The sequence below is a fragment of the Labrus bergylta genome, chromosome 5 (assembly GCF_963930695.1).
Source record: "Labrus bergylta chromosome 5, fLabBer1.1, whole genome shotgun sequence".
Lineage (NCBI taxonomy): Eukaryota > Metazoa > Chordata > Actinopteri > Labriformes > Labridae > Labrus > Labrus bergylta.
Window position 1 is genome coordinate 21162351 of NC_089199.1, and position 26352 is coordinate 21188702.

A 26352-nucleotide genomic window follows, 5' to 3' on the forward strand; every position below is an offset into this window, starting at 1 on the left:
TCAAGTTTGCTTTGTGTGTCTCTTGTACTGGCATGGCGACCAGCCTTGTTAGCCACCATAATCTATCTTATCATGATGAAAACAGACAGCTCTAAATATGAAGTATTTTCAATATAGTGTGCAACCTTTTATCGTCACTGTAAAGAAGAATCCCCACCACATATAGAAAGATGCTGAATGCTCTCAAATAGTGAAATATACTGTATAGGTTGTTATTTCCAAAGTCCTGTTTCTTTGATTTGTGAATACTGTCAAAATGTTGCTGGTTAAAAAACTGAAATATGGATGCAGCTTTACTTGCTCAGGCGTGGCCACTTGCTTATGAGGCCAATGTGAGCTAACTTCAAATATTCTTGTGTTACTCAGTGACTCAGGTGACTTAACTGATACATTATTGTGCTATTTTTCCACTATACCTGATCAAATCGCAGTGTTTAATAGCTGCATTACAAAACTGAATATTTGAAAATGAAAGAGAAGTGATCTATTTTACCTGTTTTCATGACCGAGCCGGATGATGTACCGTACATTTCTGAGAAAAGGGTTGTCTTCTGTTAGAGAAAAACTGCTTTCATTCTCTTTTTTATTTTAATGTGGCTGTTTTTGGAGTCCTGAAATGACTGTAAAAAAAAACAAAAAACTGAATGATGTTACAAATCATACTCCATCTTGTAACTTAAAATGGCATCATCCGTGCGGCTCCTGACAGGAACATGTACACTACAGTAAGTACAGTTTGAAGTTGTACTAAAAGTAACTAAATAATCCTTACAAAAACAGTGGACATAGTTGGAATATCGCAATAAATGAAAATAGTATTTCTTTTAAAAAAGAGAATCTGAGACCAGCAAATTGCTGAATATGACAGGAGACTTGGTGTGCCTACTGATGGAATTATTGCTGTGGAAATATTGTAGAATTCACCATGAAATAACAAGAGAAAAGCTCATTTCCACCCACCTAAATGTTTTTAATGCACACACTGTGTTCACAATGGATATCCTAGGGGACTAGTTGATCCTGGCTTTATGTGAGTCTTTATGTATTCATATTCTTTCCTTTGTAATCTTAAAAACCCCTGTCTTTATGTAAATCAACCTTTTGACAGATGTGTGTAACTCTATTCTAAATGCATGCCACTTATGCTTACACCACTTAAACCCCAGTGAGAGAGCGCTGGTGGCTAGCAGAAGCTTATATGCTATGATTGAGCAATCATACAAATGTCACAACAGCGACAGAGGGGGCAGGAAAGACACTCACACACACTTCAAGAGAGAAGTGGATCGGTGGTAAATTTTGCATGACTTCCCTACTTACAGGTCATCAAGAGTTAATGATCGGTGCAGAGGTGCAGCAAGCTGTGCTGCCATTCACCAAGGTGTCCCGGATGAGCATCCATGCAGAACAAGCACATGCTGGATTAATGATCATACTTGAGTAATTGTAAAGGTGTGTTCGTGCGGTGGTGTACACTACCACAGTCATTAAATATTACATACAATTACAAGCACTCCATTAACCCTGACGTTTCTTTGAGAGCACACAGGGCCGTGAGCAAACGAGACGCCTGTGGTACACACGTGTGTGACCTCGGGCTACGCCGTCACATTAGCACACAGCACAGTGCAGCAGTGGCAGAGGCCTCAGTGGAACTCATTATGCCCCTGACTAAGTGAGAGAACTGTTTAGACAAGCAGTTCGTGCCACATGACGAGCCTAATCCCTCATCTGCAGCTCAAACATTGACCATACTGCCCCAAAGTGGCACAGTCCCTTCACCCATTATGAAGAGGAAAAACCACTGCCTTTACAAGCAAGACGAGGACACACACATTTATCATACTGACTCAATCCGTCATGTCATTACCATGACCAGAAACAATTCGATTGAAAATGTGCATTTAAAAAAAAAAAAATTAAAACATGTTTGTAAGGGGCACCTAGTAGCTCTGGCGCCTCATCCATGGAGGCTTTGGTCCTCGTTGCAGCGGCTGTGGGTTCGACTCCGACTTTGGCCATTTGCTGCGTGTTGTTCCCCACGCTCCCCGCCCAGCATTTCCTGTCTCTCTTCAGCTGTTCTATCTAATAAAGGCAAAAGGGCAAAAAAATTATCTATAAAAACTGTGTTTGTTAAAAAAAACTGTGTTTGTTAAAAAATAAGAGTCTAAGAGAATAAGGGCCTTAGGAGTGATTTCCCTGGACGTTTTTTAATAAATATTTCAGAAGTCTTTGACTTTCTAATTGTCATATTATTCAGAGGTGTACTGTATGTAGAGTCAGTTTATTTATATGGCACATTCAAAACAGTACAGGTTAAAACACAATATAAAAAGGCTGGTGTGTTTTAGATCATTGCAAAAAAAGGAATTAAATAAATAAATGAGCAAATTTACAGTAGCTGAAAGCCATACTAAGAGAGCTGTCAAGCCATGAGAGTGTGATGAAAGCCTGACCAAAAGACCCATAAAGATATTTAATACAGCCATACAGCGTCATGGGTGATGTTCGTTTAGTGTTGTCGCATTACTGTCTTGATACCAGCACTGTAATTTAGGGTCCATTTTCCTCTTTTCAGTGACAGTGATGTCCACATGAGCACTTACAGGCTGAGCACATAACACCAGCTGTGACAGAGGAAGGCGGAAGGCTGCAAAGAAATTATAAAAGCCAAAGAAACTGGAGGAAAAGCAACAAAAAACCTTGGAAAGACAGAAATCACTCATTGGCAATATGAGAGCTTACCAGTGGTGTCGATCTGCTTAACATGTTTCTATAAACATAATACCTCGGTGCTTCATAAAAGTCACTGTAATCCTCCCATGATCACCAACTGCTTTGTTATGTGGGCGGAATTGTCACAGAGGCACGGCTGAGTAAAACGTTAATGCCATAATCCAGCAGGCTGACTCATCGAGATGTGGATTAGGGCGCTGCATCCTTCAGCACCTAAACAAAGAGCAAGAACAAAAAAATACTCATCAGCAGAAATACATCAGCAGCAATCGGCCATGTTGACTTTTTTTTGTTCTTAACTAGGATGCTCATTGTCATGTGGGGAGACTTAATAATGAAGAAAAGCACACAGGCTTAAAGCCACGATCAGTGTTTGAAGGTATATATGTTTGTATAGAAGATGATGGGAAAAGCAATTAGACATGAAGTTCCCTCCTCCTGCCTCTGAGGAGGACCTCTCCACGTTCTTCTATGATTACAGATTACTGATCTGAAAGTGCCGCTCATCGTGTTTACGTCTGGGAGATTACAGAGAAATCTTTGGTGGGCCTTCATTTTGACACATCATTACAGCTTGTCTTAAAACGCCACACAGAAAACATTGTCTTTATCATTGTTATCGCAGTTGTTGTCACATAATTATCTCAATGACAAGCTTTGAACACTAAGACAACATGAGCAGTTTAAGTGTGTGTGAGGTCAGGAGGGGGTCGATTAGATCGCTTTTGTATACGCCTTTTTTTTGGATATCTAAGTGTTTCTTTAAGTCCAAAGACCCATGCAAACCCAGAGGAAAAGCAAATGCTTGTGTGTCACTGTAGCCAGTGACTAAACACTGGTTCCAAAAGGCAGCTTGGTATCCATATGTGTGTGCAACTCTACTGCCAGAGAAAATGTTGATATTGGACGATTCTGCAAAACATGATTAACTCGCCGTTCAGGCCAACTTTCAATAATTTTTCCTTTTTTTTATGCAGTATACAATATTCGGGCACGTCACCATAAATTTGCTACAGGTGTGGTAGCAGTTTTCAGGATCCATCCAACAGAGCTGACCTCCCGAAATGCAAAAGGAGTTCACCAAACTTCTCTCCCATTATGAGTGGAATATTACTCCTATTTTGGATGTTGCTGTATTCTGGGCTTAATGCTGCCCAAGACAATCTGGATTGGTTCAAATTACATCAAAGAACCTATAATTTATTTTAACCTTAGCGAGGAATTGTGACAGGTTCAGACACTCCTTCAGTATAAAAATGAAGTGTGGAGATCGGGGCTGCTTGCTACCTTTTAATAGAAGTTAAATGAATATATCTTGATCAATTTACAAAGCTCTGGCTAAATTATTGTTTCTTCAATCAAGTGAAACAATTGTCAGTGAGAAAACACCCTTATTATTTGAATGGCTGACCAAATGTGAGATATGTGTTATGTGGTCAAGGTCTGAAACCATTCAAGGCGTGACTGTGGTTGTGGTCATATAAAGCGAACATTGATTCTTTGTCAGTGATGGGACTTGAAATGTGGTCACCTCTATATTCACATTCTCCATAACCTCTGCACCATACTGTACATGCCTGGGTTTAACAGAAATGGAGGACAATGCAAGACATTGCCTACCATGCATGTAATTCCAGTCACACTAGTCACAAATGTTTTTCTGCCTTCTTGCCAAACTGGAAAGAAATGTTTCTAATTCACTGGAACGACAACTGTAATTATTGTTCTGACAAGAGCACATTAGTTTGCTTCTACACATTCTTCTAAGAAAATAATTCAATGATGTGTATTAAATGATGATTGTTCTCTCCTTTAGGCATAGCTGGCAACCCAGTCCTCTTCAATGAAAATGGAGATGCCCCTGGACGCTACGAGATCTACCAGTACCAAATCAGAAACCGAACTGCGGAATATAAAATAATTGGCCACTGGACGGATCAACTCCATCTCAATGTGAGCCTACACTTCTTCACACAAAAAAATGATTGATTGAATTAAGCCCACAAGTGTTGTTTGTGAAAACATGTTTGGAGTGAAAATCCTTCTCTGAAAAGTTGTTTTCTTCAGCTCAGCTACATGTTTGCTCTCAAACTCCTTGCAAACCATTTGATTGCGCTTAGTGCCATCTTCAAAGGTGTAAATATCCAGAGGGCACTTTAAATGATTAACAGGGCTGACTGTGATGAAAAGAAAGCCATGAGAGCTTAAGGACAGACATATTTAATATCATTTCTCAAGACGGCATCACTGACTTCCAAAAACAATACTGTAGGCAGGCGGCTGTGAGATGAAGTAACGCTATTATAACAGTAAATTACATAAAGGGAACCAAACAAATTATGTTTTGACAAAATGAAGAGGAAGCCCAGGGCATGCTAAAGAGTCTACAATTGAACACATGAAGCAGCTTGAGAGGAGCTTTGCCTTCTTTACCTCTTTCAACAACGTGCTGGGAAAGGAAAACAGACGAAAAGGGGTGCTCATGGTGGGCACCTACTGTGGGAAGTGCCAGTTCTGACTCCAAAGCCGACTATTTAATTAGTGCTCTTTGAGTTCTTAATTAAATGCACGTTTACAAAGAAATCCACCGGCTTTGAATGAGCACACACAATTGAATAAAATTGATAACATTAAGGGAGCAGATCCGTTTGAAATTACAAATTTAATTTATCTTCATAAGTACTCAGGAAGGGGAAAATCCGCAAAGGAGGGCATTACCCTGAAACAGAAATGATAATTCCCTCCTCTGATCACAGACAGAAAAGTATTGATTCTTTTAACACAAACAACTATTTGCCCAAGCAGAAAAAAAGAAAAAAACTGTGTCAGTTCCCTACAGAGTAAATAATGTGTTTTCCCATCCCCTGTGTCTTGTCCTTCAGATAACTTGACCTCCCACAGTAAAATTTTGCTGATTCTATGAGGAATGATTCATTTGACCCCCAGTTTTGCCCTTTCCCATCCCCCGCCCAAATAAATAAATAAAACCTAGTGGCACTGTAGCACGCAGAATTGTACTTAAGGCCAGGTTCAAACATCCAAACTGAATGTAACCACTGTCTAGATTGTCCTTGACCTCAAGGGGTGCTTTATGAATCGATAAAGCATCACCACTTCTTCATGCCCACATTTCACAGGATACAGGCAGCTCAGTAAGTCAAAAATCTCTGCTACTCTGTCTGACTATGCCTGCTGTCTACCTCACAGGTTCGTTCGATGCAGTGGCCTGGCGGTGTCCGTCAGATCCCTTCCTCAATCTGTAGTCACCCCTGTCAGGCGGGCGAGCGCAAGAAGATTGTAAAGGGCATCCCCTGCTGTTGGCACTGCGAGCGCTGTGATGGCTATCAGTACCAGGCGGACACCTACACATGCAAGATGTGTCGCTTTGATTCGCGGCCCAATGTGAACCACACCGGCTGCGTTCCAATCCCCATTGTTAAACTGGAGTGGAGCTCTCCATGGGCGGTCTTCCCTGTGCTCATTGCAGTTGTTGGCATCATGGCCACCGTGTTTGTGGTTGTCACGTTCATCCGCTACAACGACACTCCTATTGTGAAAGCATCGGGTCGAGAGCTGAGCTACGTGCTGCTCACTGGCATCTTCCTCTGTTATGCCACAACGTTCCTGATGATTTCTACCCCTGATGTTGGAATTTGTTCACTCCGCAGGATCTTCTTGGGTCTGGGGATGAGCATCAGTTATGCAGCATTGCTCACCAAAACCAATCGTATTTACCGCATCTTTGAGCAGGGCTCCATGTCCATCAGTGCACCGAAGTTCATTTCTCCAGCCTCGCAGCTCGTCATCACGTTCACCCTGGCTTCAGTGCAGCTGCTCGGGGTGTGCATCTGGTTTGGCGTGGATCCCTCTAAGGCCATTATTGACTATGAGGACCAGAGGACATCTAACCCGGTGATGGCTCGGGGGGTGCTCAAGTGTGACATCTCTGACCTGTCTCTGATCTGCCTGCTGGGCTATAGCATGCTGCTCATGGTTACCTGTACAGTCTATGCCATTAAAACCAGAGGAGTGCCGGAGACCTTCAACGAGGCCAAACCCATCGGGTTCACCATGTACACCACCTGCATTATTTGGCTAGCGTTCATCCCAATCTTCTTTGGCACTTCACAGTCCACAGAAAAGGTAAGCTTACAACCACTCCTCCTGAGCTTTTTTTTAGCCACCAGATTTGTATACATTCATGGCAGAACAGCAAGTCAAGTTTATTCAAATAGCACACATCATATAACAAGCATAAACTCAATGTGCTTAAAAGTAAGAGTAGAAAACATCCATAATAAAAACTTTATTCAATACAAACATTAGAAATACATAAATGAGAAATTAACACAATAAATATGAGTATGATGTTTAAGCAGATATCAAGTTTCCTAACTAAAGTGCAAGATGTACTCCAATCATTTAAGACTTAGCCAAAAGCTTGTATATAAATAAAACAAATATACATTTTTTGAGTCTCCTTTAAAAAAAGACTCGGTTGTGCAGCAAACCTTGTTTTCCGTGGTGAAGCTGAACTGATCTGGAATTAATTTTACGTACGGTGAGGAGATCTTTATTTGGGTTAATAACACAAATACTATAACACTAAATCATACTTTCCTTTTTTTCTTTGCTCATTTCTCTTTGGTTTGTTCATCAGTATGTTTGAACCATTCTGTGTGCAGGTAAAACAAAAACACATTAGCAGTAGTAGAAAGTATTTTGGTTGATATTTGAGATGGTTGTAGTTTGAATATGTGCCATTTTATACTGCGAGCTTGCTACATCTCCAGAAAAAGTTTGACATTTAACTTAGTTACCCTTACTCTGAAAGTATGTTCAAATAGAAAACATGATAGAGTCAAATTTGATGCATTGTTGGGGATAAAAATAGTTATTCCCAGCTGCTTGGCTGGTTACCCCTAAAATAAATGAATAAATGTCTTCCTGTCACCTTCTTGAAGACTTCTTGATTACTATGACTCAGACTTTTCATGTGACTCAATTTGAGTCAAGAACCACATGTAGGTAATCCTTGAAATAAACAAACAGTACATTTGACAGGTTAGATCCATCTCAGTCACCTTCAATGTAAAAAAAAAAGCAACAACAATGCTATATAATGAAAATGATGTACAATCTAGCTCCTACATTTCTGTATTTACGTTATCTTCCAAATGTCATTTTCAGTCTCAAACTAGTTTTGGGATATTTGTGGTCCTACTTCTTCCAAAGCTGTAGCTACATCGTGCATAAGTTATCTTTGTTTAAAAACTGTATTTCAGCATTCTTTAAATTTGTTTCCCAGTCCCACACGGCACACTGTTGTTCATTTTCTTATTAAAAATATGTATTCTAGTCTGCCTGTATTAAATAACAACAGCAATTTTAAAAGTAATGTGGAAAGAACTCAGCAACCAAAACAACACCTGAAAATTGTTATGATGTCATGTGGAAGCCTCATATTTTAAATGTACTAAAAACATTTGAAGTGAGGACACAGCTTTGTGAAGGCATTCTCTAATAACTCTGCAATCAGCCCATGACTCACATATATGTGACCACTGAATGCCACAGTGCATTAGAGACCCACAAACTGTTTACACAAGCACACACTCTTGCGCCCATGTCAAATCAATGTGCCTAACCTTGTAAACCATGGACCTGGATCACATCCAGTGGGATCACTGGGAGACAACAGGTCAAGAGGGATCTAAATGGAACGTGGAAATGGAGGCAAGGCTTGGACCTCACATTCAGTGGCGACATAGTGGGTGCAAAGCCAAACAGGTACAACAATGGAGCAGTAGATATGTGTACATCCAGTTGAAAGAGGTCTTTGGCAGAGTAACAAAAGAGGCTCAGTGGCTACAAGAGAAAACACTGGTGAGGGGGAAAAAAGCTCATACTGGCATGGACACTATCAGCGGTGCCAGCATGGGTCTGACAGATGCAACAAATTAATCCTTCCCACCCTCCCGTTGGGATTAAACAAAACAATGCATCAAAATGCCGGCCTGGAAAAACTGGCCGTGATAGTTACCTTTGTAGAAAAGTGTTCTTCAGAGACTGAGAGTGTGCATTATATCGTGCTCTGCACCATAAAATATTTTCTTTAGTTTAGTGCAGAAAATATGCATATGACTGCAGCCCATTGAACTTCATTAAAAATGCAGTGTGTGACCCACAGTACTGTGAGGTTTTTTTTTTATGTGCTGCATATTGTGTTAACACCACAGGATCTTAACGGCTCTGGCTCTGCATATTGGCCTCCTCTTACCCCATAAATCAACTAGTGTTAACACTTAAACTGAGCAACTGCATCTACATGTTGTAGACAATAAGCGACCTGCTGAGCTCAATAGATACCGCTTGTTTTATGTTAGATTCACTGAAATATATTCAGAGGGAAAAAATACCCAAATGTCAACCATCATCACTGTGCATTCTTGATCATCACCCACACAGCCCTCAGTGTAAAGAAGAAGTCCCAAGTGCAGAGTCCACATTATTTTTTAATGCCAGTTGCACGTCTTAAGTCGCATGTCAACAGCAGCTATGAACATCAGCAAGTTCTTTGTTTAATCATTCCATCTCCTCTCTCTGAAGATGAAAGAGAATAATACAATCACACAGAGTCTGAACAGCTTTTTTGGAGGATGAGGTAATCCATTAGCTAGCATGGCTTTGAATAGCAAAATAGAAGTAAAAAAAAAAAATCCTTGAAGGGTAAGTTAAGTTCTACTTTCTTTCCTCTTCTTCCACACTTAAGATGAATTTCATTTCCAAACCTTGAAAAAAACGCCTCTCTAGGCGGCTTAATATAAGACACTCCAAATACTATTAGTCACTCATTAATTATTATTTCCTGTTGAAAATGGTACACAAAATGGCTGGGAGATAGTTCCACTTTTATCATTTGGAAAACTTCTGCCGTCGCCCTGAGCATTGTTAAGGTAAGACATGAAGTGGAACACAAAATGGAAATCTTGCTGAAGGCAAATGTCCTACATTTTTTTCTTTTCTCATTTTAGAGAGAATAATCATATTTAATATATTACCGAAAGAGCCTTTGAGTATCAAGTCGGATAAACTTTTCCATGTAGCACTAACTTCATTTGTCATTGTAGGCTGCTTTGATGAGACTGTCCTCCAAAGACAACTCTCCTAATACAATATATGGAAAGGCTCAAACGACAAAGCACAGAAGTAGGACGTTTTGTTATAGTGTTATAAATATACACAAAGTCAGAGAAGGGAGGAGGCCGTTAAACCACAAGCTACAATATACCAATATATCAGATGTTTTCAACTTAACTGCTATCTTATAAGAAAAACATTGATTCAAAGCATTGTTAGATCATAACTGTGATATATTTCTAAATCGTGTTTTGCAGTGATTATGGAGGGCATACACAAAATGACTCTGGGATGTCAGATCTGAAGACACAAAGGGGCTTTTACTGCTGTGCCCATCTTCATGTGAATAAAACAAACCCTGTGACAGATTCTCTGAGCTGTTACATAAACAATGTTCTTATTTAAGGAATTACCATGTCAAAGCAAACACACCTCATAATCATCGTACTGTAAATGACAGGCTGCACAAAGCCTCGCAGCCCACATTGACACATCTTTCAGAGCAATTAAATGCTCCACTTCCTCCGGGTCTTGATTTACCTTATCTCGCTGCCTATGCTCTCATCACCAGTTTACAGCGGGGCCTCTGCCTCGGCAATACAAGCGCACACTCATTTATTTGTCATCTGGTGCCAGGATAAATGTAAGGAATGCCAACGGAGGCTTCCTCCATCATTCAAACAGGGACATCTGTTCTATCTTTGCAGCGTGATCATCGTGCTTTATGCTAGCTCCGGGAACAGAAGTGACACCTGCTTACCTGGAGGAACCGTCTAAATCAGCGGCTGTCTCAAAGACAGAAACAGGAAGGGGAGTCGTTGGACAAAAGCGTGCACGGGAATGAGGCTTCAGCACAATAGGCTCAGTTCAAATTCAATCTGCCCACACAAAGCGGGTCCTGCCATTGCGGTGTATGAATGGGCTGATGAATTGAGTGGTGTTGTTTATTTCTCTATGAAGTCTCCATCGCACTATTGGCACTGTCAACTCCAAAGCAAAAAAAAAAGAAAAAAGCTGCTGTTAGTGCACTAGTCAGACAAAGAGTGGGAGTTGCAGTGGGTTCAACAAGAGCAGATGTCAGACAGGAGTGCGCTCATGATTGTGTCTGCTCTGTGTTTTTCCCTGCTACCTGTTAACACCCCCCGGTCCTTCCTATTACTCTCTTTGTCTCTTCTCAGTGCAAAGATAAACAGAATAATTCACATCAGTGTCCCGCAGGCCCTATAATACATAATGAAGATGGATGCTACTGAGCGGAGGGAGCTGAGCAACATCTTGGACTTCAGATGTTGCACTCATTAGGCCTACAGCGCCATCATCATCTGGGTTAGTTGACCTCTGGGTGCTCCAATAATGGTTGAACAGGCCGTGCAGCTAATCAAGGCCAAAGGATTGTGATCTTTATAAACGGCATTCTCGCATGTAGCTGTATTATTGTGTCTCCTAAGGCTTCTATTTGTTTATTAGCTTAATTAGAGTGCAATTATGGTGGATTCTCATGCAGCAAGCCCCTCTGTTGAATCTTTTCATAGCATGCTGAGGAATAACGCAGCAGTTTAATGCAGAGAGGGAATTATGCAGTTTAAATGAATTTGATTGTTTGCATCCTGAAGCAGAAGCTCTCCAGAGTCCCTGTTTGAAAATAGAATCTGTTTACATTTATCAACCCTCAATTTAATCTGACGTTATCACCGTTGTTCTCACTCCGCACTCCGTAGGCAGTGGTGTGGCTTGTTTTTTTTTGTTTTTTTAACTCCCCCATCACAGACGTACTGATGGATTGTTTTCCACTCGTCTTGTTTGGTCATTAAAGCTGCCATACACACTCTTCCTCTACGTTGTGTTTGGCCTCAGGCAAATTGCACTAATGGCAATGTGTAGATAGGTGTGTGAGATAAACCGAAACTCGCTTATTTACGAGCTCCGTCCTGTGCATGCTCAGGTGCACTGCAATCAGGAGGAAACAAATGAATGGATGGAAAACTGGAGTGGCTTTGACACTGAAAACAGGACTCCATTTGTAAGCAAAGGCACTGCAGCTCCATCAAGCAGTGCTGTTTTGATTTCCACCAGTTACAGAGAGTGTGTGGACTATATATATATTTTTACAGTATCAAGCTTCGTCAGGTACATGTGTGATGTGCTGTGTTATAAATCATATAGGCACCCATGTTTTTCCTTCAACACAGTGGTTGACTGTACAGCAGTCAGAGATGATGTAAGTGTGGACTATAAACATATCTTTCATTGCATCAGGATTTAAAAAAGCTCTTCAGTTGTATTTGGTTTGCACCGGGGTAAAGCAGGTTTTGCTGACCTGTAATTTAATTGGAGTCCTGTAAAAGGCAATGTTCATGATCTGGATTTTTATTCAGATAAAATACATGTACAGTAGGACCATGCTAAAACAATCGATATGGCAATATATCATCACCTTGTTAATACATGAATCGATTCAGATCGATTACAGAATCAAGTGGCTGCAAAGCTGTGATGACAGTTTGAAAGAGAGTTGACCGATGGTGCAGTTCACAACAACACCACAGCCACAGCTCTGGGATTAAAACATGTTATGTATATCTATAGGATATCTGAGAACCTGAAAGTGTTTTTAGTTGTAGGATCCTTTGCTGTTATTCTCAACAATAAAGAACAGCTGTTGTAGTGAATTCTGTGTAGGACATGGTCATTATCCAAAATGTATATCACCATATGTATCGTATCATGGCCTCTGTATTGTGATGCGTATCATAGCATAAGGGTTGTGGGAAATAACCAGCCCTAATTCACAGTAAATTTTATTTTATTTTACTGATGACACACCAGACAGTTCATAGACTGATTTCATATAAGGGCTTCCTGAAGATCAAAAACAATGCTATGCGTTCTTACGGATTCTTAGTGTGAATCTATGGTCCAATGACATTTGACCTCGAAAAACGTTGGTTAAACAGAAAGTCCCAATCCTGCAAAGTAAAATTAATTTACCTACAAATTGAAGGATCGTCATGGTTTAAAAAATATTCATGTGTGTATTTGATTTGATAAATCCATATCATCCTATAAAGTATTTTCTGATTTTTCATATATGAAATATTTTATTTAGTAGGAGTAAATCCCCCAAAAAGTAGTACAATAATAATTGAATCGACAGAAACATCACACTAACTACTATTCGAGCCCAGACTCTGCTTTTTTGTTTTTGTTTAGCTGCTTACTGTAGTTTATTTCATTGTAAATTTAATTTCCATGTCTTCTTAACTGTTTGATGGCAAGTGAACTTGATAAACTAGTTTTTTGAAAATGTAGTCATATAACCATGTATGTGTTAAAGTCATTTTTTTTACTTTTAAGCTAATTTCAGCTCTGTCCTCAGGCACTACTTTAAATTATGGTTAATTAACTCCAGTACTTTTTTCATTTCTCTCTCGCACTATCTCACAGTATATACTTAGTGACCTCAAGGGTTGCTTTGAAGGGAACTATTCTTGTTTCAAAAGCTTCAGAGCGTTTTTTTTTTTTTGTCTGTTCATGTGAGTAACAGCTTGGGTTCAGCGGTCTGTCCCCGAGGCAGCGGTGAACCAAGCCCAGAGCAGTTCACTGGTTAACACTCCCTACAGCTGCAAGGAGACCACTGCAGCTGTCCCTCTCTCATACAGCCTCCATTCTTCCATTGTTCTCTCCGGCCAGCGGTCCCACTTGGTACCCCGACTGACTGAAGGAAATTAGATGCATCCAGTCTGGAGGGGAAAGCACTGAGGAGAGTCTCAAATAATCAAAAAAAAACACCAAACACGATATTCAAGCAGAGGTCACATCTGGAGAGCTAAATGTTACGCTGCTTTGATGAAAAACCAGCAGGGACCAACTGGGGGTCACTCAGGTGATGATGAAAGCTCACCCAGTCAATAGGAAGAGATACTACTCTAAAGGTGGAATCCATCAAATATTAATAGTCTGAACTGCAAAGCCTGTGAACGTAAGCGTGTGTCAGTAGAGTCTCGTATCATGGCCCCAGAAAACGTTTGATCCTGATCTGCCCGTGCTAGTTTGGATCATGTATTGGATTTTTTTTCAGTCAACAGAGGCTTAATTACAGTTGTAAATCTATTCTCGTGGTAGTCTTAGTACAAAAATACACTTTATTAAATTGTGCCACCGCTTAGATTTAGATCCCTCTCGCCTGCAGCTTTTTTTTTAATATTGAAAATCTCCCTTTGCCATCCATTAGAGAAACAATAAAAGACGTGTAACCTTGTGATTATGTTTCTCAAAGTGAAAAAAACAGGAAGTGAAAAAATTATATTAAATGTTATTAAACTGAAAAACAAACCAAAAGAGCTCCTGCTCGAGGCGCTGTGAGAAGAAAACGTGTTAATAGTTCATGATGTTTCTCATAACAGACCAGATGCTGCAACATCAGGTTTCAGAGCTGCTTTGACTTTGTTGCTCACTGATCACATTTGAAATACGGGTGGCAATTTGCTTAAATGTTTTTGACATACAAGTGAGTCAGTATGCAGGAGAGACAACCTACTCTGTCTCTACATTTCCATACTTAGAAAATCATCAGGCTGCCCAATAATAACAGCCTTTCATGTTTTCGGTTGAGATTTTCTCCCCCTGAGATGATGATGATGATGCCGACTGCCAGCTCCCGCCCACGTCAGTGCGAATATACTTTATCTGCATCCGCAAAACTGTGCTGTAGCCCCCTGAAATCCTCTCATCAAACATGGACTGGTTATAGGATACATGACAGGAAAAGGAAGCCTCTGACTCAAACAATGTTGTTAACTTGTAAAATGTACCAAGATGTACATGATAACATTCTTATTCCATGATGAGTTCATCTCTATTTCAAGATTCTACACATCATGCATGGAAAAAGTTCTGGTTAATGTTTGTAGCACATTTGTAGTCTTAGCTGTATTGACTCATATATCTGCAAGCTTTGGTGTATGCAGGAACAAACGGCCTGCGAGGACAGAAAAATACAGGCGGCACGCTAACAGCTGCAATAACATACTGGCTCCCATCGACGGTGTACTAACAAAGATTTATTTGTCTCTATAAACAGATTTCTACATTAAAGTGAAGATAACAATCCATCACAGATCAAACATTTTCGACTTTAGCCATAAATCTCCTTGACTCTGTGTACCGAAAGCCAATCAGTGATAAGATTCCCCGACTACCTGAGAAGCATCTGAAATGAAGGATCCGACCTCAATTCACCAAACAAGCTTTTTAAAAGTTGTTTCCTTTTGAGGACAGACCTTACAAAGCTAAAACTTTTTTTACAAACCTGCATCATGATGTTGTTATTTTGGCACACTTCATTACTGCAAGAAAATCAGAAGAAAATTAGTTTCTTTCTCAAACGGCTGAAGTGAGCTGGGGTGAAGCCTCGACAGAAGAACGGGACTGTACTTTGGGATTTTCTGGACCAAGAAATAAGATAATTACTTATATATACTTCATATAATATAAAATACTTTATTGTCTCCGGTTTGTCTTGGACTCTGTCCTGCAGTTACAAGAGAATTCGAAAGGACAGAAATAGAGATCATACAAAACATGTAACATCTCCTCATATACATTAAAACACCCTCCTACAGCAGTGAAATATTGACATATTGCACGGCCCCTTGGCACATCCTACATGACCTGTTATTCAGAATATGAATGGACATCAGCACAAAGTTTATGATTAATGTTTATAGCGGTTCAGCCTGGTCTGAGGGACCCTGAATCTTCTCCCAGAGGGCAAAAGCTGAAACTCAGCGTGAAGAATGGGGGTCGAGTCAGACACAAATTTCTGTGCCTGTCTAACAACAGAGTCCTGTTCATAGAGTTTTGGAGAGATTCGTGGCTTTCGAGTGAAGAACTACATAAAACACAGGACAGTACAGGGGTCCGCGTCGCAGCAGTGCCGCTTAACAGAGAGGTGAAATGACAGTGAAGCAACAGTTGTGTTGTTTTTAGTTATATTAATATAATCTATTTAGTTTATTTCTTCTAACTAACTCTTTTATTTTGTCTTTGTTCTGCTGCAACACCTGAATTTCCCCACTGTGGATCGATAGAGTATTATCATATCTTTTCATATACCAGTGAAGTAGGGAATAAGAATGTAATCATTTATCACCGGCTCAGTGTGTGCACTGTTATCACTTCTTTGGCTGAAATGTTAGAATACAGGAAACCCTCCCTATTCTAGGTTGTAACTTTGTAGTCACTCTAGATAAATCCCCATCAATGGATTGTGTTGCTGTTATATTTGTAGCAGTGTTACCATACAGGCTAACTCTTTGGATCAGTAAGTAAGTTAATTTTGATTTCATTTCGTCGTAGCTGCCTACAGTCTGCTAAACGTTTGTAGAAGTGTCATCAAGTGGAAGATTGTGTTGCTCTCATGATGTCCTGATATTTTTTAAGGCAGGGTTGGTCATTTTCTCTAGATACACTTTTTAAGATTTTGGTTGAAGTTGTCTTTGGGTCCAGACAGACATTAATAACTCATGTGCTCTGAAAAGAAACAAAGAAAATTTGTCATCTGTAGCAGTTGTAAGCCTGTAAAAAATTCAACCAATGTCTGCCACGGGGTACCAATCTGATGAACCAATCACGCCTCCATGTCTCCCTGCTCGTTCTCTACTTTGCGTGCACTAGCCCACACTCAAAGCTGGTCACCGATGAAGGAGTTTATACTGCGAGTTTGTCGTTGGCCATTGTGAGTAGTTAAATAGTCACTTTTTTTATTTACATGTATTGTGGTAAAGTTTAGTGTTTACTTACCGCTGAATGAGACGACGTAGTTTCTACACAATGCAAGCGATGAGCTGAGGTCCGCTTCTGGAGGAATGCGGGCGCAGCATATGTAAGTGGGGGGGCGTGGCTTTTGAGGGAGCACTGAGGGGAGGAGGTGGGTGCAGACGGAGCACTGAGGGAATGTCACTTTCAAAATCAATGCTAGTTTTCGAAAATGACCAACCCTGACTTTCATCACAAATATTTGATTACTCTGAACAGTGTTACCTGATGTCATCATAATAAAACAGTATCAAGCTCGCAGACAATAAAAAGTCACCCAAATAACTAAGTGTGAAAAAGATAAATGTCCTAGAATGTTTTTGGATTCCTGAATGTTCAAGTTTTTTTGTTTTGCTGTGTACCTCCCATCGTGAGTCAGTCTACAAAAGGTACAGACGGACCTCCCGCTGTGGAGGGTGCCATAACACTTTTTAATGCATTGAAGTCTGCAGTACCATTAAATTGTAAAGTCTGCAACACAACTTACAAGTTAATTCCTCTCACATGGCCAGTCAAGCAGTCACGACCTAGTTATACATACAGAAATGACACGAGCTTCCTTCTCCTTTAACGCTTCCCTGAAGACAACTCATTAATTCGCTGCAGCTTTGGAAACAATTAAAATGGAATGAGTGAGAATGACACTCAGAGTCGCCCCCTCCCCCATGATTCAGCGGATCTGACCATGTGTAACATTTTCACGAGCTTGTTTATTTATTTTTATTTTTTTACGAGTGTGCTCGTTATGAGTCAGAAAAGCATCCAATCGACTGGTGTTATCAATTCTGGTGGCCGTATTAAAATTAGTATGGCAGAAAATTAAACAAACAAGGTGGCCTTGGCTGGTTTGGCACACACTCCTTAGGAGCAGATGAGACGCTGAATTAAAACAAGTTTTACGACATCACTTGCATTAAACAGTTATGAAGCCTCCATTGGACACAGTAGAGGCAACTTCAACAACAGCTTGGCCAACAAACGGGTCATTGAATGCTTTAATCAGAAAGACACACAGCAGATGTCACTTGTTCTATACAGGCCACTACCCATATAGAACAATCTGCACAATCCAGTGCCAAGACAAAGGTAATGCCTGTGTGTTGTGTTTTTCCTCTTGCAGCTGTACATCCAAACAACCACTCTGACCATCTCTGTGAGTCTGAGCGCCTCAGTGTCCCTCGGGTTGCTCTACATGCCGAAGGTCTACGTGGTTCTCTTCCATCCTGAGCAGAATGTGCCCAAGCGCACACGCAGCCTCAAGGCCGTGGTTACCGCCGCCACCATGTCCAATAAATTCAACCCCAAGGCCGGACTCAGACCCAACGGAGAAGCCAAGACCGAGCTGTGTGAAAGCCTCGAAACACAAAGTAAGCACACAAACATGCTAATGAGGAAACTGTTGACTAAGAGCACTGATTGTGTGTTTTAATTCTTAGGCATGTTTTTGTCCTTCAGCGTGCGAAAATCAAACCAACTGACGCACAGATAGGAAGCAGAGTTCAAAACAATTACTAATCAACAGATGTGCAGCACGTTATTTCACACTTCATTGAATTCAGTAAATGAATGGCTGTTCATTTGGATATTGTTTGCGAGTCAGGAGGAACCATTACAGGATGCTTTGTTGAATTGTGGTTGTAAAGTCCTGAAGAGAGACTGGATCACAGAACGTATGCTGCTGTTTCACAACACATCTTCAAATTAACCTCAGTAAATATAGGATGTTCTTTTCCCACTGATATTTCCTCCTGATGTAAGAATCTGTGACTATACGTTAAAAAGCCTCGACCGCTCTGATGCGTTCTCTGCGTTGCGGTGTGTAGCAGCCCCACTCTGACATGGCATGTCTCTCAATAATTGAGTGTAACAGGGATTAATAAAGTATGTAACAACAGAAAAGAGGAACAAATCATTCAACTGATCAGACATGAAATTTAAACATTTTCTTTAATATCTTTGTGTTGTATCAAAATGCTCTGTTTAAAACTTCTACTTCACTCTGTCAAAACATGATGGTCATTTTCCCGGGTTTATAAAACGACTACTTTTATTTTATTTTTGATTTATTTATTTAATAGAAACACATGCTTTGAGCATTCCTTCATAGGTAAAATACAAAGTAGAAGCAGTGCGTACAGGTTTCTATCATACAGGTCTCCATCATACAGGTTTCTATCATACAGGTTTCTATCATACAGGTTTCTATCATACAGGTCTCCATCACACAGGTTTCTATCATACAGGTCTCCATCATACAGGTTTCTATCATACAGGTTTCTATCACACAGGTTTCTATCATACAGGTTTCTATCATACAGGTTTCTATCACACAGGTTTCTATCATACAGGTTTCTATCATACAGGTATCTATCACACAGGTCTCCATCATACAGGTTTCTATCATACAGGTATCTATCATACAGGTTTCTATCATACAGGTCTCCATCATACAGGTTTCTATCAGAGATATCAATAATAGAGATTATTTGGGGACAGATTGTAAATAATCAAGCAGCATCTGCCTCTCCTTTCTGAAGACGCTGGATCTCTCAGCGATTGCCTCCTCCTATAAAAATGCTTGACTCTACTATATCAGTGACGCACTTTGGATTTATACAAGTGAAGTAAATAATGACTTCAGCAATTGAGTCAGCAGAAATTACTCATGTGACACCCAAAATGCTCTTCCTCAGCTCGCCCTGGAGCAGGGGAAGGTTTTAATCGGTCACGTCTGTCAGCAGAGATGTATTCCCTCTGTCTGCCCGGCACAAACAAAAAATGGAGCCTATTGTGACACGTTTTGAAGCTGTGTTTACCCCTTACTTCTCTTACCTCGGCTGGTGAGAAATGTTTCCCTTCATAGAAGGATAAAAGAGCTGACATTGTGTAACTGTTAACACGGAAAGTTGAAATCAATATGAACCGTGTGACAATGCAGTGCAGGAACAAAGGCACATCGGCATAGCTCCATGTAAACTCAAGGCAACATTTATTCCTGTCCCCCTTTAAGTTTCCGTGGAGGGTTAATGAGGCTTTTTGTTACAATAAGTGGCAGGAAGGGAAAGATGCAGAATTGATAGCCAGCAGCAATTTATCCTGATGGGGGGTTACCGTTTACAGGGGCTGCACAGTGCATTGCTATTTGAATAAGCACCATTCATCATTGTCATCGCCCATGTGGATATGTGGCTTGATGAAATTGAAAAATTCTTGTCTGGGCCAGCTCCCACAACTGCGGAGATCTGGTGGTGATATGTCAGGATTTATCTGCTCCACCTCAGCGAATCAGCTAACACGGTCTGCGGAGACAGCTGGAAAGTTGAGGCCTGATAGCCGAAGAAAAAGGAGGTGTTGGATGAGGGGGGGTTAGGGTGGTAGGCTTTACTGAAGCCCCCATCTGCTGGAGGTAATGTATTCAGGGTAATGCATAGTTCGAGGGCAAATCATATTGCCAGAAAATTAAGGAATAATTGGCAATTACAGGCATTGGTCTGACATACCATCAACTGAACACTATTTTTCAGCAATTATTTGACATTTTTTTAAAGGTCCAGACAACATATTACTGACATATTACCGACATATTACCGACATATTACCTCGTTTTTCTCACCTCATAGGTTGTGATATTTCACCTTGACTCCATTTGACCCTTTACCTCCCCCCTTCCATTCTTCTCTTTCAGATTTCTCCACAAAGCAAACTTACATCAGCTACAGCAACCATGCAATCTAAGGGACAAAGGGGTCTAATGAGAATTCAGGATTTCCAGACCGACTGCGGAAAACATGCAGTGGAATATCACACGGCCGGCGCAAAAAAATAAAATGGATGTGTCATTGTTTGCGTGGAGACAGCAACAGCATTGCCCAAAGACGTGACATGGCGAAGGGAGACCACAGGGATGGACAAGCAGGGGGACCAGAACAAATAAAAGTAAAAAATTGTAACTTTCCATCTTCTGTCTGCCTCACAAGAAAAAACAAACATAAAAGAAAAATGAAAAATACTTGCATGGCAGAGGCCCGGAGATTGAAGGATGGAGCTTTCCTTTTGAGTGTTTACATTTCAGCTACGCCCTCTCTCAAAGACTCTTCTGTCATGCTGAGCAGTTCTGACTGAAACTGAGCTCAAATACAGAATGTGTTCAGGTGTTCTCAGTGTTGTCTGCCAGTTCCGCAAACTATAATTAATCTCAAAACCCCTAAAGGCTTCACAAGGGATTAATCAACACCAAAAAGGCATGAAAACACGGTCCATGGATTTCCGGACAAACACAAACACGACATGGGTTGTGTTTGTTTTTATTTCTAAATGTGCTCTGCTCTCATGAGTCAAACGACTGAAAGTGATTACCATCATCTCAACAATACAACAGATCTGTACCAGACTCCATGTATTTTTTTCCCTAATCCAGGTTTCCACTGAGTCAAAAAGAATGACTACAAGATGGTCTCTGCCGATTTTGAGCATGCCAGTTTCAACATCCTGTGTTGTGTTGTTAAAAAAAATAAGAAAAAGAAAAAAAACAGTATCTTTGGAATGCGTTTAAAACTCTGTTGCAGCGTCGTTAACAATTGTTTGGGCCTGAGCCTGTTGTGCGTTAAAACTGTTCTCCAATGGTGAAGGTCTAGTGAGTGATTATTTATCTGTGCTTAAGTGAGGCCATGATTTGTATTACCAGCTAGCCTAAGGCTGCCACTGCCCTCCGCATACCTGTCTGTGCTTTGAAACGATGGTTCCTGGTTAAAACAATCCGTACTTTAGTCAGGAGATCTCTCTGTAAGCTGTCGTCCAGGATGACCCTCCCATCACTGCCACCAGCTATTCTCTCGGTCACACAGAGTGTAAGGGTAAAAGCTTAGCTGTACAGATCCATTAGGAGGGGAATTAAGATGAAGTATGCCCTTGAGGGGATTTTGCAATATGCCCTTAAGGTGATATCCACAATGGACCAGTTACGGAGAAAATTCATCACCACACATGTCCTCCTCAGGCACTCTCGTGATCAGGAGGAGATGTCAGGGAGTTGTAAGGCTTTTCAACAAATGAAAATCTAATAGCAAAAGTATAGAATATCTCGATCAATCACCCTCAGCTGGCTGAACGGATTAATAGTTGGCTTAGTGCGGTATAAAAGCCCTCTAATGTCTAGGGGAATATTGTGGGGTCATTTGTGTTGTGAATTCAATGCTGCTTTTCATGCCTCCCTCTGTATTACTTTCAACACCATTTGTGTTGCAGAATAAAATGTGAGTGCTGACCAAATAAATGGCAAGTTAATGTAATGTTATTAAATAGATTGATGATGTCTGCTTTATGTCCTAACATATCCTAAAACTGGGGAAAATGTACAAAAAGATACAGTGCCTGGCTATCTGACTATGTATTTGTAAAACCTCATGAAAACTAATGAAGTGTGTGAAGCATGTTTATTTTTTTTTTTATACAAAAATTTTATTTCTATTAAAAATGTTTTGAAACTTCAAAATCCATTCTCAGGTTTGTGTGACTCAGGGGAACCCGTCAGCTCCTTCTTTCTCCTTGTTAGTTCATTAATACGACAAAGAAGGCAGGTCACCTTCTTTTATTTTAAACACATGAATACGTGTTGCATCAGTAAGAAACCAACAGTATGAAGGAATACCCACATCTTAAGGCTTAATGATTGGCAGCACTTCTTTAGCGACTGTGTGTTTTTATCTCAGTTGTAAACTAATACAGTTTTAAAACGAGTTTTTTTCAGCTCTGAAGAAAGAGACAATGGCTGCCATGCCTCTGAATAGCATGTTGCCATAATTGCTCTGATAATGGCACTGGAAAGATGAAGAATTGGTGGAGGGAAACATGGAATTATTTTAAATGAAGGGTTAGCTGCTTCTTGAATCCAAGGCCTCTAGCTTCAGCGAGTGTTCAGGATCTGTCATCTCCACGCCTCCGATGCACTGCTGATCTACAATAACAAAGACTCACAAATAACAGTTGTTACATAGCTAGTGCGCTAAATGCATCCTCGGTACGAGATAACAGCAACATGCAGAGCAGAGTGTTTATCATCTTCACACATCAGAGACAAAAGGAAGCATCTGCAATGTTTTTGTTTTCTTTTCAGATTTCAGGCTTTGGAATGAACTATTCTTCATTTTTTGCCTTTTGGTCAAACAGGAGGATTCACACATTCACACTTGTATGCCTAATTTTTACGAAAAGCCTCCAAAGAATGATATTATAAATCATATCACAAGCAAAAGACGAGAGGCTCGGTGTCATGTTCCCATCGCATGCTGCAAACAGTGTTGAGAATTCAGCTTGAAGTCAAAAGCTCACAGGAATGTAACATTCTGCCAGATTTTTCACTTCATCTACACTTCGCACTGCATTACCACACTGACTTCTAAAATGAATAATTCAAATAATTAATCCAAAAATAGAAAGAAGAGAACACTAGTTGGCTGCCTGCCCAACAAATCTATATGTGGGAGACACTGCAGGATGTAGATGGGGCATACTAACTAAATAAATCAATACATTATTAATAAATAACTCTTGGCTAAGGCAAGCATGAGTTTCATTTAACTTCTCTGTTGTTCCTAAAGAAGCACAAGCTGGAAAAAAAAATCAGTCCGACACAGTTCTTACTCAAGTTCTTTGGGATTATTGGATACCAGAAAACGACTGACTTCACAACTGCTTCTCTGCAAAACATGTGGGAAAGATTTCAATGTTTACTACATCTTCTTTTACAGCACATATATTGCCTGTAACTTGTCGAAGAACAGCATTATTTCCTTGTGTAAAAGGGGCCGCCCCCTCTCTGGTGTCACCATTAGCAGTTGATGTGAAAGGCATGGCCAGAGAGCCTTTTTTCTGAGTCAACGAGTCAAATAGAATCAGGAGTCAAATAGAATCAGGAGACCTCACCTAAACTAATCTGCAATAGTGTTTCACTAAAGAAGCAGATCTGTAAATGTGTTCAGCAGATCTTTAGAACTCAAGAATTCACTAAAATAGATGAGTGTCACATACAGATAGCGACAAAGGTTTTATTTGTAAAGCACCTTTCATTACAGGTAAAATTAATGTGCTTTACATTGAGGGTAAAAACACAGGAGATGTCATATAAAACATGTATCATGTTAGAACAAGGACAACGCAGTGGCGAGCTGATCCAAGGCCAACAAACAGGTCTTCTTTGAAATGATGATTTGTTAACTGCTCTCTGTCTCTCTCTACAGTATAACTGGATAAATTATATTGTTCCAAAAACTGCAATTAAAAAAAACATATGTTATATTGTATAAAACAATGTTCATGTAAATAATGATGTACATGATGCACTTTTAATACATTCATCTAAAAGTCGGCTGCGTTACATACAGGTGTGACTAACTTACCGGTATGAAATGCTGACACATCCGTCGTCATTACTGAGAGTGTAGCCGTAACCATGACACTCTGCACACGACCTGAAAGGTTTGAAAATTCATGTCAGCTCCACTCTGTAACATCTTTTCTCCCTCGTTAGCTCAAAATCATGAATTTAAAGAAAACAGTGGCAAATTGTTCATTTAATAAAACCTGTGGAGTGCTGGACTGATTAAAAGACTCAAAGTCACCAGCAAAGATGGGCAGCGCGACTCGCTGGCTGTCAGTGCTACAAAACTTTCACCATAGGCTGAGAGCTCAACTACCGTACTGTAGCGAGTAGGAGTGCAAAATGCCACAAAGCAAAGCAAAACAAAGCACACAGCTGCACAGAAATAGCACTTTGAAAACCATGCGGAGTGGAAATCATCACGCAGGAAGACGGTAAACCTTTACCTAAAACCTAATTCTCACAATAATTTTTTTTTAGTCATCCATTTTTTTCCTGATTCTTTTTGAGATAGATTTGATCTTATATTGAATGTGTTATTTCACAGGCTAGTAGTTTTTTGTTTATCCCGTTGACATATAGAAAAAACAAACAGCCGGCAAAATAGAACTTCCTTGGCAGAGGTAAAAACAACTTTTGCTGAAATGGCTTTCTGAAATGAGACACCACCAGGTTTCTCATTGTGCACTTCAGCTCCAGTCAGGAGAGACTCCAGTTTCTATAACTAAGGACTTCATTCCCTGACTGTGGAGAAGACAGGACAGTATATATTTCTTCTCCAACAGCTGGCCTGTCCTCGCTTCGATGCGTCTGACTCTGAAAACTGGCAATTTTCAATAAACTTGGAGAATATTTCGGACTATACTTGTCAGGGCGATGTAATGGCAGAACACATTCAGAAACACATTTCTGTGGGCCGTCATAATGACACGAGTATTGAAAGGTTCTATGCGATCTACTCAGCTGTGTAATTGCAGATATAAAGATGCAAATTCAGTGATAGAGGTTGAACGGTTTAGCTACACAAGCTAAGGACTCATACAATGATTACATAATGAATGTAACACCGTGTTGTTAATGTGCTGGTCCTTTAATGTAAGAGCAGAAAACAAATCCAGATCCCTCCAGAGTGTGCCCCCTCACTTTATTGCTACATGATCGCAGCGACAATGACAGCTCATTCAGATTAATCGAGCAAATTAATTTCAATACAGCTTGTACAGCGGAGGGAAATATTAACATGAGCAAAACCCATCACACGAGGACGGGATTACAACGCAATTATTAATCCTTTCATATGTTCTTGAAATGGTCTTTGCACGATTTACTTATACAATTGGATCATGTCGAAGTCCTTAAAAAGAGAAAACTGCCTTTTTCTATTCAGAGAGCTGTGATTTAATTTGGTTTTAGTCGTCGAATAATTTAATTTAATTGACAATTTAAACTTCGGCTGATTAAAATTGATGAGTCAAAAGTATTAGAAGCAATAAAGCAGAAACCTGGAGGACACTCCATGTTGAAATATGAGCGCTGAACAGATGAAATGTGTATCTACTTGCTACAGTCCTCTTCCGTGAGCAGCTGAAGATAACACAGCTGCCCTCAGGTGACAGAATGAGCACAGGAGCACATTTGTCTAGAATTGAGCACCAATATACAGCCGGATGGAGAGAGGCAATGTAGTGATGTTACTCTCAAGGGTCCTCTGACTGAGCGCTCTCAGTTGGGCAGCATTGCTATTGTATACCGTCATAAACAAACTCAGCACTGCCTGCTCCGCTGTAAAAAAGTCTGATCTAGAGGAGCGATTTTCCAACAGAAGAGACAGCCACAGTCGCAAAAGGCTCTGCAATTCACAGTTTGTGGGAAGAAAACAGAAGTAAACCGCACAGAGTCTAATGATGACATGTTTGTGCTGAAAGAATCAGAGCTGAACAATGTTCAATGGTAATTGGACTTCACACCCATTCACACACTGATGGCAGAGGGTGCTATGTAAAGTGACCATCAGAAGTAACTAATCCCATTCATACACATTCATATGTCAAGACGAAGCAGCAGGAGCAATTCAGGGTTAAGTGTCTTGCCCAAGGACACATCGGACATGTTGTTGCAGGAGCTGGGGATCCAACCCTCAACATTTCTCCATTTGAGAGACAATCGACTCTACCGACTGAGCCACAGCCGCCCATCATGTTCAATGATTCGACTGATATTTCATCCACTTCATGGGCAACCCATCATCCAGCTCACATTGATGCTCTTGTTTTCCTACACTAGGG

At 40.4% G+C, this 26352-nt stretch overlaps 1 protein-coding gene and 1 long non-coding RNA gene across 3 annotated transcripts in view; one reads left to right on the top strand and one right to left on the bottom strand.

The window, feature by feature from the left end:
- Positions 1-22176, top strand: part of LOC109981743 (metabotropic glutamate receptor 4) — a 185993-nt gene extending 163817 nt beyond the window's left edge. Inside the window, exons 8-11 of the mRNA XM_020630682.3 lie at positions 4553-4689; positions 5944-6879; positions 17813-18059; positions 20378-22176. Of these exons, the coding sequence (XP_020486338.1) occupies positions 4553-4689; positions 5944-6879; positions 17813-18059; positions 20378-20427 (1370 nt within the window). The 3' untranslated portion in view covers positions 20428-22176. The remainder of the gene's footprint in view (positions 1-4552; positions 4690-5943; positions 6880-17812; positions 18060-20377) is intronic.
- LOC136179256 (uncharacterized) overlaps positions 1-26352 on the bottom strand; it is a 99088-nt gene that overhangs the window by 18130 nt on the left and 54606 nt on the right. Inside the window, exons 2-4 of one of the 2 annotated variants that reach the window (XR_010666437.1) lie at positions 24087-24158; positions 2789-2949; positions 1944-2085 (exon numbers count right to left, since the gene is read on the bottom strand). This is a non-coding gene — a long non-coding RNA (uncharacterized lncRNA). Of the gene's footprint in view, positions 1-1943; positions 2086-2745; positions 2950-24086; positions 24159-26352 lie in introns of both variants that reach the window. The other variant, XR_010666436.1, reaches the window with a different exon arrangement.